General features: G+C 45.2%; 1 protein-coding gene and 1 non-coding gene across 6 annotated transcripts in view; one reads left to right on the top strand and one right to left on the bottom strand.

Moving 5' to 3' along the window:
• The window catches only part of ZKSCAN8 (zinc finger with KRAB and SCAN domains 8), a 28,951-nt gene extending 17,556 nt beyond the window's left edge, over positions 1-11,395 (bottom strand). The window contains exon 1 of one of the 5 annotated variants that reach the window (XM_053223276.1): positions 11,216-11,395. Coding sequence is in view for 1 of the 5 variants with exons in the window: in XM_053223277.1 (XP_053079252.1) it covers positions 2,964-3,131 (168 nt within the window). In the remaining 4 variants the exon portion in view is untranslated. Of the gene's footprint in view, positions 1-2,963; positions 3,655-11,215 lie in introns of those variants that run through there. The other 4 variants (XM_053223277.1, XM_027051863.2, XM_053223275.1 and 1 more) reach the window with 4 other exon arrangements.
• On the top strand, positions 6,028-6,101 carry TRNAE-CUC (transfer RNA glutamic acid (anticodon CUC)). The gene has a single exon. It is a non-coding gene; the product is annotated as a tRNA-Glu (tRNA).
• Positions 11,396-13,613: the final 2,218 nt, after the last annotated feature.

Raw genomic sequence — 13,613 nt, 5'->3', positions numbered from 1 at the left:
CAGAAAAGGAAAAAAGTTGGAAAATTATCTTTAAAATTCGATATGTTTGAGGGGTGCCTGGGTGGCTCAGGCAGTTAAGTGTCTGACTTCGGCTCAGGTCGTGATCTCACGGATTGTGAGTTTGAGCCCTGTGGCAGGCTCTGTGATGACAGCTCAGAGCCTGGAGCCTGTTTTGGATTCTGTCTCCTTCACTCTCTGCCCCTCCCCCACTTGTGCTCTGTCTCTCAAAAATAAATAAATGTAAAAAAAATTTTTTTGTAATTAGGTAAGGATGAGAACAATAGTTTGGTGAGTAAACTACTAATACCAAGAACAGAGAAGTAAGAGATAGGGTTAAATATGGTGTCTAACATCAGAGAGTTTAATTCATGAAGATTTTTATAGAGAAGCAGGGGGATTTCCTGGCATAGTGAGGGTTGAAGGAAAAATGAATCTGGGCAAGAGGTTGAGATTTTGTGGAGAATTTGAGACAAGGCGTAATCATTTTTGTTTTGAACAGCGAGGATTAATATCCATGGTCTTAAAATAATTTTTATATTTATTTATTAATGTTTACTTATCTTTGAGAGACAGAGAGAGAGCGAGCGAGTGTGAGTGGGTGAGGGACAGAGAGAGGGAGACAGAATCCGAAGCAGGCTCCAGGCTCCAAGCTGCCAGCACAAAGCCCAATACGGGCTTGAACCCATGAACTGTGAGATCATGACCTGAGTGAAGTCGGGCGGTTAACCGACTGAGCCACCCAGGTGCCCCACATCTTAAAATAATTTTTAAAAATTTAGGAAAAGTCAATTAAGAGGCGCCTGGGTGGCTCAGTTGGTTTAAGCCTTGGACTTAACCACGTCATGATCTTGCAGTTTATGAGTTTGAGCCCCACATCAGGCTCTGTGCTGACAGCTTGGAGCCTAGACCCTGCTTTGGATTCTGTGTCTTCCTCTCTCTCTACCCCTCCCTGCTCGTGCTCTCCCTCTCTCTCTCAAAAACAAATAAACATTAAAAAAAAATTAAAAAGAACTTTATATTAAGATATTAAAGTAAATATAACATATTAACATCATAGTAAATAACACTTAATAAAGTCTCAATAGTGAAACCCAGACAAGTCATCTAATTATCAGGTCTGTTCATAATTTACACCAAATCAGCCAACCAGTCTTGTCCTTTCCCCACCCTGATTTTTTTTTTTTTAGTATCTAATTTTCCACTTTTTAGTCTCTTCCCTCTCCAATCAAGTTTTTGACAATTACAACCTATAACTGGACTTCAATATTTGGACTACAATATTAGTCTAGTATGTACCTGCCTCTCAGTTTCATGTAAGCACTTTAGGGGTGAAGGCTGCTTCTTACATCCTCTTTTAAGAATACCCGGTCGGGGAGCCTGGGTGGCTCAGTTGGTTGGGCGTCTGACTTCGGCTCAGGTCATGATCTCACGGTTTGTGGGTTCGAACCCCGTGTCGGACTCTGTGCTGCCAGCTCAGAGCCTGGAGCCTGCTTGGGATTCTGTGTCTCCCTCTCTCTCTGCCCCTCCCCCACTCATGCCTGGTCTCTCTCTGTCTCTCAAAAATAAAGTAAAACATTAAAAAAAAAGAATACCTGGTCAAGGGGTACCTGGGTGGCTCAGTCAAGCATCGGACTCTTGATTTTGGCTCAGGTTCACGGGTTTGAGCCTCACATGGGGCTCCACCTTGACAGTACAGAGCCTGCTTGGGATTCTCTCTCTGCCCCTTCCCCACTCTCTCTCAAAATAAAATGAACTTAAAAAAAAAAAAAAAAAAAAAAGAACACTTGCTCAAGTTTATTGATTCAGCAAGTTAAAATAGTCAACATGTACAGTCTCCTGATCTCAAATGCTACATAATCCTGCGAACTACTAAAGACACAACTCAGATTTAAAAGCATTATTCTCTTAATAGATGAAAAGGAATGCTTTTCTTCCTTCAAACTAATGAGGTCCACTTGGGGATGTTTGAGAACCGAAAACAAAACAAGAAAGAGATTGTCCAGGCCTTAAAGGTCAAGAGAAAAACAGGCGAAGCCAAAACTGTGCTTTACAGTTATCAAAGTGAGGAAGCCAGTTTGAACATCTGCTACATTTCACCCTTCACCACAAATTCAAAATACTTACGATTTGTTAAAACGACTCCTGCATAAATATACTTAACTGAACTAACCAAACAACAGGAATATGGGTTGTTTTGAGAGGTGGTAGCGGCGGTCTTACTGTTGCCTGACAAAAAAAACCACTCGTGAGTGCCCTGAGTTTTAGAAACGGGGCCCCTCCAAAAAGGGTTCCCAGGCATCTACTTTAGTCGGCCTTGAGGAACAAAGTCAGTACTCTGAGTAAGGGTGGATTCTCTATTACCCCAGAGATGTGACAAATGTGTCTTTTGTGCAGTTATCTCCACGCGCCACCGTGTTCTGCATACACTACGAACAGCAGATTGCCTTAACAGCAAACATCGGTTTCCAAGGATAATTCGGGGCTTCCAAAAACAAAGTACAGCTTGAAAAAAAAAGAAAAAAATTTTTTTTTTTGTATCGTGAAGGAAATGCAAAATTGCTGAGTAAAAACAATTCGGATCGTGGGAACAGTTGCATAAAAGATAACGTGGGGCCGGTTTCCCATTTTAAGAACAACAGCACCCCAAAAAGAGGAACGGGATGAAGAAAGCGAGAGTTTGGGGACGCGCCCCCTGCGGACCCTGATGCCCGGCCCTGGCCCCTCGGTCCCCGGTTCCCGCCGCGTCCGCGTCCCCCGCGGACCCTCAGGCCCGGCCCCGCCTGTCCCCGGTTCCCGCCGCGTCCGCGCCTCCTGCGGACCCTGAGGCCCGGCCCCGACCCGGTCTGTCCCGGTTCCCGCCGAGTCCGCGCCCCCTGCGGACCCTCAGGCCTGGCCCCGGCGGCGGCCTACTCTGGCCCACAAAGCCCTCCCCTCCCCCGCCCGGAGCCCGGCCCGTTACTCACCGCGAGTTCCGGGGGCGGCCCGGGGCGGGGAAGGGAGGCTGCAGAGGACGGACGAACGGACTCGCAGGAAGGGCGGGGGGCAAACCGGGGCGTGAGCTGTAGTCGGACGCGGGCCCGCCGGCCTCTAACTTCCAAACCCGCGAAGGCACAACCTCGACCGACGCGCATCTTGTCGGGAGGCACTTCCGGAGGCTCTCTAGGAACCTGGAGGTCTGGAAGCTCTATGGCCGGCCGGCTAGGGGGACCGGCGCCCCGCCCTCCGCAGGTCCCGGGCTCGTCCTCCGGTGCGCGCTTAGCGGTGCCCGGCGGGAGTGGGGACGTGGGTGCGAGCTCGGGCCCTGGCGGTGCTGGCGGCTGGGCGCGGAAAGACCCCCGCACTCGGCTGTCCTCCGAGTCTCCTGTACAGACTGCCGATCGTTTGAGGAATTCCTCCCCATCACGGTTCACAGCCTTTTGAATCCCCTATGGCGCTTAATAATAGTACACCTTGTACTGTTGTGTTCACACAACCATTGTAAGGGCGGCTGGGTGGCTCAGTCCGATGCGTGTCAGACTCTTGGTCCCGGCTGGGGTCATGATCCCAGGGCTGGGGGCATCGAGCCCCATGTCAAGCTTCACAACCGGCTCCGTGCTGAGTGTGGAGCCTGCTTAGGATTCTGTCTCCCTCTGCCCTTCTCCCCTACTCGTACTCTCTCTCTCGCTCTCGCTCGCTCTCTACTCTCAGAAAGAAAGAAAGAGAGAAGAGAGAGAAAGAAAGACCAACCATTTTGAGTGAGAATAAATTTCCTCTGAATCTTTGTATCTGTTCAGCCCTTTTCTATCTTACTGAATTGCAATCTCTTAAAGCCAGCTTTGTAGCTTAGCTTTTCAAATACCAAACCCGGGAGGGAAGCTTCACTAGTGGACTTTTGTTTTAATACCACAAATCTACGTTCCCATCTACATTCATTCTTTTCTTGACTGAGAGAAAGCCAATCTCACAGTAGATTAGTAGGGGCTTTATTCCAGTCTTTGTCTTACTGAGACACTATTTCAGATTCTTCTGAACAACTGCTTGCATGCTTATTAGCTTCCAGGGGTCCTATGCAAAAATGGAAAGAGTACACGTGCTTGCAAGCAGTGCTCCAAATCCTTGCCCTCTCAGGGTATCTACCATCTGTCCTTGTAAACGTTAAGATTCACTGACTTCCACATAGGTGTAAATCTTAATTTACACGTCGCCTTAATGCATTATGTGTCTATCATATTTGATCAGAAGTATTGCCTGCAGGCCTGTGTTTCACTGTTTTTCCGGTTCTTCCTGTTTTGGGATCTCCTTGAGGTCACTTGAGATTACAGAAGGCTGACATCAGTCACCTACTGCAGTGTTCGTGCACACTTTAATACCATTGTGTTAAAGATTTAGCTTTTCAGACTAACTAGGATTTGGGGGTGGGGGTTGAGGAAAATGTCTTATTTGTGTTGTTTAGGTGCCCCTCCTATTATGATTCCTTCAACATCTTTCCTAACTACCCACTTATTCTGAGTTCTCAGGTGCCCCTCCAATCTTCACCTTAACTTCCCCTCTTTAGCTGCTCCTACTGATACCCACCGCCAATGTCTCTATCCGGTCTCCAACCTGAACCAGAAAATATTCTGTCCACCCATCAGGACTAAATCTTAGTAGTTTTATTTGTTTTTAGGGTTTTTTTGTTTTCATCTAGTCATCACAATGAAACAAATAAGAATAAGCACTGAGAAGTTACAGTGTTTCTAGACTCCTTCAAAACACTTATTTTTGCTGTTTTATAGTTCTTGCCTCCCAGATGGGGTGGTGACTGGAAGTAACTGGCAACAGACTAGGAACTCTGCCCTTGGTTTTTGTTTTTGTTTTTAAGTTTATTTATTTATTTTGAGAGAAGGAGAGAGAGAGAGAGAGAGGGTGGGGCAGAGAGAAAGGGAGAGAGAGAGAGAATCCTAAGCAGGCTCCATGCCATCAGCGCAAAGCCCAACGTGGAGCTCAATCATGTTGAGATCGACTTGAGTTTAATCAAGAGTCAGCCGCTTAACTGACTGAGCCACCCAGGCGCTCCACATAGGTAGTTTAGAAGTAAAATAGTATCATGACCTAAGGAAAGATTTCTCGAAAGGCACTAATGATAACAGAAAATATTGCTAAATTTGACTTCATCAAAATTTAAACCTTCTGCTCAAGAAAAAGCACCATTAAGAAAGTGAGAAGAGAGGCTACAGCCTGGAAAACATGTGTAATACAGATTTCTGACAACTAGTATACAGAGTATGCAAAGGACACTCACAACTCAATCATAAGACAAACTAACATAAGTAGGTCAAAGATCTGAGCGGACACTGTACAAAAGAAGATATTTGAATGGCCAATGAGTACATGAAAAGGTACCCAACGTCATATAGGGAAATATAACAAAAATCACAACAAAACATTAAAACCACTACATATCCGTTAGAATGGCTAAAATTAAAATGTCTAACAGCACCAAGTACTGGTGAGGATATGAAGCGATTGGAACTGTTATTCAATGCTAGTGGGAATTAAAATGGTATGCTAATTTCAACAACTGGCAATTTTTAATGAAGTTAAATAATGCCTACATTCTGATCCAGTAATCTCACTTCTAGACATTTAGCTAAGACATATGAAAACACAAGTCCACAGCAGCTCTATTCATAATAGGTCCAAACTGGAAAAACCCAAATGTTCATCAATAGGAGAATAGAGAGTGAAATAGTGTAATGTTCATGCAATATATACTACTCAGAAATAAAAAGAAGCTACTAATAGATGAATAATGAGGATGAATCTTGAAAATATGTTGGTGGGGCACCTGGGCGGCTTAGTTGGTTAAGCGTTTGACTTTGGCTCAGGTCATGATCTCATGGTCCGTGAGTTCAAGCTCCCCAGTGGGCTCTGTGCTGACAGCTCAGAGCCTGGAGCCTGCTTCAGATTCTGTGTCTCCCTCTCTCTCTGCCCCTTCCCTATTTGCATGCTCTCTCTCTTTCTCAAAATAAATAAATAAACTTAAAAATAATTTATTATGTTGGGGGCGCCTGGCTGGCTCAGTTGGTAGAGCATGCAAGTCTCAATCTCAAGGGTTGTGAGTTCAAGCCTCACGTTGGGCATAGAGCCTACTTTAAAAAAAAAAAAAGTTAACAAAACTAAATAGTACGCTTAGTTTTATGGTGTGAAAAACACCAGGCCTCACTCCTCCATTCCCTACCAATATCTATTCCCTAGAGATATCCAGTTAACTCTTTCCTTTTACTTTTCATATTAACCTCTATATTTATAATGTACTAACACTGCTATTTCTTGATTTTTCACTTATAAATATTCTTTATTATGCATTAACTTCCTACTATGGAAAAAAAGCATTTAATTTTTTAAGTTTATTTATTTTGAGAGAGAGAGAGAGCGAGCAGAGGACAGGCAGAGAGAGAGAGAGGGAGAGAGACAATCCCAAGCAGGTTTCGTACTATAAGCAGAGCCCAGTGCAGGGCTTGAGATCTCACCACAAACGGTGAGATCACGACCTAAGCCCAAACCAAGAGTCAGATGCTTAACCAACTGAGCCATACCCTAAGAAAGCATTTCATGTTTTAGACCACTACTAGAACTAGCCACACCAGGGATTAGAGGACACATAAACTTCCTGAGTTGCTAAGTCCAACAACAACAGCAGCCCCACCAAGGCACAAAAGTGTTAGACTCCAGTTACTTGTACTTTCCCCACTTCTATAAGCAGGGGACAAATTTCTATTAATGTTACCAGATGGAGAAACATTTCCAAACTTAGCGTCAGCTGCTCGCTGCTGGAAAATCTGTGCTCAGAGGCAAGTGATTGTGGGAAAGGAAAGTTTACTTTAGTCAAGAAGCCGGTAACCTGGGTGGACTACCTCCCAGGTAGTAAAGAGGGTGTTACCTCGGTGGTAAAGAGGGTGGACAAATCTTTCAAAGACCATCTTCCCTGTCCAGGTGAGGCCAGAGAATTTTTTTTAAATGTTAATTTATTTTTGAGACAGAGAGACAGAGCATGAGCTGGGGAAGGGAAGAGAGAGAGAGAGAGAGAGAGAGAGAGAGAGAGAGAGAGACAGTCTGAAGCAGGGTCCAGGCTCTGAGCTGTCAGCACAGAGCCCGACGTGGGGCTCGAACCCACGACTCGTGAGATCATGCCCTGAGCCGAAGTCATACACTTAACAGACTGACCCTCCCAGGTGCCCCATAGTCCAGAGAATTTTGAAGGGGAAGGCATGGGAAAGGGAGGGGGCTACACACAGCAGAAGCAGGTGCCCAGGTGGTAGTCGTATGTGGACATGACCCTGAACAGACTCTCTGGCAAAGCCAAAGCTATTTTCCAATGCGGTCAGGCCATATCCTCTGGGAAAGTCCGGTCCTTCACTCCTCAAGGCCAGTGGTCTGCAAATCTCAAGGAAAGCAGGTTATTTCTGCCACACACACAGGAACTTAGGTCAGCAAGCAAGGAGTGCATAAAATTGAAGCAAATTCACCCTTGAGATCAGTTGGAGTGCTGTTACAATAACACTCCAAATATTTTCCACACCTGGAACCTCAAAGGTGTTCCCAGATTCTCCTCAGTTGCTCTGAATTTTAGTTTCAGAAGCATCACTTCATATGTAGTATATGGACTAGCATAGTAATTTTCTAAAATTTTGGTCTCAGGGTGCCTGGGTAGCTCAGTCAGTTAAGCCCCCAACTCTTGATTTCCGTTGAGGTCATGATCTCACAGGTCCCTGGGATCAAGTCCCACATCTGTGCTGTCAGTGCAGAGTGCTGAGCTGGTCAGCCTGCTTGGGATTCTCTCTCTCCCTCTCTCTCTGCCCCTCCCCCACTTGCTGTCTCTCTCGGGCTTTCTCTGTCTCTGCATGTGTGTGTCTCTGTGTGTGTGTGTCTCTCTCTCTCTCTCAGAATAAACTTAAAAAAATAACAAAATTTTGGTTTCATGATTCCTTTTATATTCTTAAAAACTAATGAGGACCCCAAAGAGCTTATTTTTATGTGGCTCATATCCATCAAGATTTGCTGTATTTGAAATTAAAACTGAGGAATTAGAAAATATTTGAAATAACAATAACATTTCCATTACATGCTAACTTTAATATATTTTATGGAATCTAAGAATATCTTCTAAAACAAAAAGTTAGTGAAAGGAGTGGAATTACTTCACATTTTTGCTAGTCTCTTTGAAGTCTGGTTTAATAGGTGGCTGGATTCTCACACTTGCTTCCTCACTCAGTATCACTGGAGAAGGTCAAACCTCAGGACCGACAATTGTAAAGGGCAAGAGTGGGTCATTCATTTAAGAACTGCATTTGGGGAAGTTTGGAGATGTTCCCTAGCTGGCTGCTGGGGCTTGCGTCCTCTGCCCACAGCTAGATACTCACTTTCTAAAACAACCGGAAAGGCTCTTACCAAGAGACTGAATGAAGCATAGCAAAACTTGAGATGATTCAGGACATTTACAATGGAACAAAGAGGAGGAAAAATAAAGATAGCATTCTCTAAAAGTGAAGTACACTGAAGCCCGCCACCCTAGAGGAAGGTTCCTGTTTTGGTAATTGTGTAGGTCCTTGGCCTGTCTGCCTGCTCTCTGCTCACTCACCCTACAGGAAGGCCGCCTGTAGCCTGCTCATGTGGGACCTAGATTGAGACTCTCCACCGGGATAAGACCAGCTGCAGAAGCAGCCTCCTCCCACTGCAATGGAAGTTCACACCACCTACAGTAACCAGCACGTGACTCACTCCCAGATACAAGCGATATCGCGATACCACGCGTCAGAAGACACCTAATGAACATCAAGAGCAGAGCATGAAGGAGAAGGGGCAGAGGTATCTGACGCCAGAGCACAGACAGACAACCCAGGGAACAGAAAAATGGATTAGCTGTAATGAGGCAGGGGAGGAAAAACTTTCTCTCTTCCCTTCTTGGTTCTTTGGTTGGCCTAATAAATCAACATGAGACAGTGTAACTGGAGGACAAAATTTTAGGGTTGTTCATACAGGAGCTCATAAAACTACAAGACTCAAAGAAGTGACCAAAGCTGACTAAACTTCTTTGTTTGCCTTTTGTTTTTTATTATATTTTAAAATATTAAAATAACAAAATATGATAAAAGTGAGAATCTACATGTATATAAAGCAAACACAAAAATATTAAGTAAGTAAATAAATAAATAAATAAAAGCTGACATTTCCTCTACCCCCAAATGCTACTACCTAGAATGTTGGGAAACAATTCTCCAAGGATTTCTCACATTTCTCTAAGTCTTCTGACAAATTTTCTTTCAGTTCAGCTTTTCAAAGATGTATCTCCTTTTGGAGCAGATTTATTTCCCAACAAGGATAATAAAGATTGTTAGAAATAACCCATCAACCGGATCAAAGGTGGGATGCAGAGACTCACAGCACAGTGAAGCAAGGCTTTAATCAATGTTCTTACAAGAGTGGATGTCTGATGGACAGGCACACTCGGGGCAGTTACAGCAGACAATTTATCTCCTAGTGTGCAAGTCCGTCCCCTGGTTCCTCATTGGCTGAGTACTACAGAGGTTACAGCCTTATCCTGACATCACCTATGCCCATGTAAGGCAAAAAGTAGTCTGATTGGAACACATGTGCATTCCCTGAGCTGACCAGAGACTTTCAGTCCCTCCTATTGACAGACATTTAGATTTTTTCCTTTCTTTCTACCATTAGCAATCCTATCTGCCTTACTGCCCTCTAGAATATCCCTCTCCTTACCCCATAATCACTGTGAGTCTCCCGAGTCCTCTCAAGTCCAGGAGTTGTCTCATTGTTTCCTATCATTCTAAACACTAGTCTGTTATTCTCATAACAGGTCTCTCTTCTCAGGGTTTTATTAATCTATTTATCACATTCTATTTTGTATTACTTGTTATTATTGCACATGCTCTTAACCAGAGTATAAGCTTCCTCATCTAATATTTATTCCGAGATCTCTCTCTCCCACTTCCGGTATGCAGTGGCCCTTAAAATATGCAGATGTGCCATACATTTCAGACAGGAAAAATGGTTTGAGTTGTTTCGTCAAGTGGCTAAATTTAGTCAATAGGATTCACCTTCTCTTTTCTTTTCTATTAATTCCTTTCCCTGAGATCTGTCCTTATTCACCCAGGTAATACTTCTCAAGAGCTCGCCTGTACCAGGTGCCAAGTTTGGTGAGACTGCTGAGATGAGCAGCTATAGGTCGCTCACAATGACCACAACCTTTTTCTATTCTTCATGGTTTTCTCTTACTCCAGTCTTGTCTTGCACTTTACTTTTATGGGAGAGCCAAAATAACTTCCAAGCTACCCTTCCAGGTTTTTGGCTGAGGTCCCCCCAACAGCCAATAAAAATGTTAACAGGAGAAAAAGACGTTTAGTAATGAAAGGGCGGACCTACGCCGTCCGACTCCATCTTGTTCTGTGTCCTCCACCTTGAATGCCTGTGTCCCCGACATGCCCCCTTTCCGGGAAAATCGCAGAAACCTCAGACCACGCCTCCTCCCCTTGAGTAACCTCCCGATCACCCGTTCAAACTTCCTGATCAAAACACGCCAGCGACCTGCGTAACAGGACTCCCACCCTTCCCCAGCCAATTGGCTGAGGCCACAGCCATTACCTCACCAACTGCCCCTAGACCCCTATAAAACCTTTGTGCTTTTGAAACTCCCTCTCTCTCCGGTATCTCACCGCTGCGTCGGTGCAGGTAGGGGACTGAGCTCGAGCTAGCTCGAATAAAGGCTCTTTGCTTTTGCATGGGACTCGGCTCCCTGGTGGTCTTTGGGGATCACGAATTCTGGGCATGACAGTAACAGGTATACCTCTTGTATACATGGGGAGACCCAGGAGAACGGCATCACTCCTTGAAATCGCGCACGTCACCACCTTAAATACAATGTCCACCTGTCGGCAAATGAAGATTATGGGGGCTTTCAGGTGAAGCACAGTAAAGATGGTTGAGATTGTTACCGTATTTGTTGTTACTTGGTCGACAAGAAGTTTCTAGAGTTTTAGAGTTCTTCCTTCTCTTCCTGGGGAGACACCCTTACAAATGGACATTCCCTTAAAAAATGCAAATGTTTCTTACAAAAGGGTAACTTTTACTTGTTTTTCTGAGCTCCTGTCCCTTTTTTGTTTCGTTTTGTTTTGTTTTTAAATAATCAGCCTAAAATAACCCTAACAGGCATATTTAAGGGGCGGCAAAATTTGCTCACCTTCTCGCTTCCTCCAGATGAGAGGTTGCGGGGATGGGGGGCAGAGGGCTGTCCCCACAGCCACTGTCGGGCCTCCTGAGCAATCCTGGAGGTTTGCCCAGGCCCGAGGCCCAGCGGCTTTCGGGGAACGTCCCTACCGCCGGGATATAGCCTTCGGGAACCCCCCCACACCCTCCTCCTCCGCCTGCACCTGGAGCCCCAGGGCTCTCTCTCGGGCCGGAACCCCAGTGTTTGTGCCGTCGAGGAAGAGCGGACCCGTTTTCCCGAGCTCTCGCGTTTGCGAGCCACTTCCGGTTGCCAGCGGCTCCGGAGCGGAGGGCGGCAAGGGGACGCGGGACCGCGGGCTGGTGCGGATCTCCGGCCCGGGCTGTGGCTGGGTGTTGGGGGGCGCCGTGCGGAGTGAGGTCGTGGTGAACAGGACGGGTATTAAAACACACCCGGGAGCAGCAGCAACGCAGGGAACGAACTGGGGCAGGGAGCGCCGAGCAGGATGCTGACCGCCTCCCTAGCGCTCGGGGACACGGCCCGCGGGCTCCCGGCTCCCGGCGTCCATGGAGACCACGCCGAGGGTCCCTGCACCCGGCGGTTCTCTTGTAGGACTCCCCTGCTGCACCTCGGTAGCAGCTCCCGGGCGACTTGTTCCCACAACTCCTGGTGCAGCGCCAGCCACTGCTGCTGCTCCGTTTTCGTTCTGTGCGCCATTTAGTCCTCATGGACCCTCCCTTGCTCACGCGGTCTCAAAATAAGTACATAAACATTAAAACAAAAATCACTGTGCCATAGTGGCACATTTTGGAGCAGCCTGCCCTTGTCCCCTGTGGAACACAGTATGTGCTCAATAAATATTTGTTGATTATTAAACAAATCAATAATAGGTAAAAAGTCTTTGGCATCATAGAACTTACTCTCACAGAATTAAAGTGGTTTGGAACCTGGAGAATGGGAGGTACCCGAGAGCGAGAAGCTCTTGATGAGGCTGTCCAATAAATAGGAATATAATGTGATGCCCCCATGTAAAGTTTTCTAGTAACCACAGTAAAAAAAGACCGGTGAAACTAATTTCAGTAATATATTTTATTTAAACCAGTATACCCAAAATATTAACATCTAATAATATAAAAATTAACCAAATATCTTACATTTTCATACTAAAATCTTTGAAAGCTGTATTCCTATTTATTGCACATCTCAATTCAGGTATTATATTTTCATTGAAGATACTTGATCTATACTGAGATTATACAAAATTTAAAATGCTAAAAGTAGATTCACATATCCAAATATACTTTAAATATATCTAAAGGTTTTCCAATAACTGAATTATGTTTTAAAATTTAATTAAAATCAAATAAAATTAAGATTGCAGTTCCTTAGTTGCATAGCATATGCACTTGGTGGCTACTACAGCGGACAGTGAAGATCTCAATCAGAAAGTCTACTCATGGTAGGCCAGGGGGTAAAGGAGAGGGTAGCACCACACGTATGCCAGGGAGGGAAGTGTGCATTCTTAAATGCAGTGTAAGCTCTTTACGCAAGTCACACTGGAGGGCAGATTCCTCTGGTCCTCAACACTGAGGTATGGCTTTCTAACGCAGACTAATTCTTTAGCATGATTGCTGTTTAGATTTTAGGTTCTGCGGGAATCATTTTTTAGGGGTGGGAAAAGGGTCTAGCAATGCTGGTCACATGTACCATCTCTAAGTAGAATCTTACTGTGTCTGATTAAGAACAGTCCTGGAAATCAGATTATTTTCCTACAGATCAGCTGGTCTCAACTGGGGGCAATCTGACCCCTCAAGGGGGCATTTGCTCACCCACCTAAGTTTTTTTTTGCTTGTCACAAGTAGGGGGTGCTAGTAGCATCCTGTGGGTGGAAGCCAGGGAAAATCCTACAGTGCAGGGGACAGGGTACCACAGGGAACGGTCTTGCTGAAAATGTCAATACAAGCCTGAGAAACCTTGCTCTAGAGAATCTGGGGAAGAAAGACTGAGAACCTTAGTATAAGCAACTGTCTTGTGGGATCAGTAACGGGAGAGCAGCTTGTTTTGTTCAAGTATTTCAAACTTTCTAGTTGTGTTTTCATTATTGGACTTTCTGATTATAGATAATTTCATGCTCAGGAAGAGAATGGAGACCTGGTCGATAAATGGTATGCACTGTGCTCCTAAGACTCAATGTACCTTCGTATGGCTTGTATCGTACCACCCAGCCTCAAATGTGACCAATGCCGGTATTAGATTACTCGCCGCTCTCTTGTTCCTATCACCATCTCCTAGTTGATATTTGTTCTTTTCCCTACACCCTTGCTCCTTTTTATTCTCTTCCTTCCATCCCTCTCCCTGATCTTATTTCTCCCTTTTCACTGATGCCCATCCATTCCTCCTGGAACCCCACCTC

Source organism: Acinonyx jubatus, chromosome B2, assembly GCF_027475565.1.
Source record: "Acinonyx jubatus isolate Ajub_Pintada_27869175 chromosome B2, VMU_Ajub_asm_v1.0, whole genome shotgun sequence".
In the NCBI taxonomy this organism is placed as follows: domain Eukaryota; kingdom Metazoa; phylum Chordata; class Mammalia; order Carnivora; family Felidae; genus Acinonyx; species Acinonyx jubatus.
Note: the sequence above shows the minus strand (reverse complement) of the source record. Positions and strands in the feature narration are given on the sequence as shown.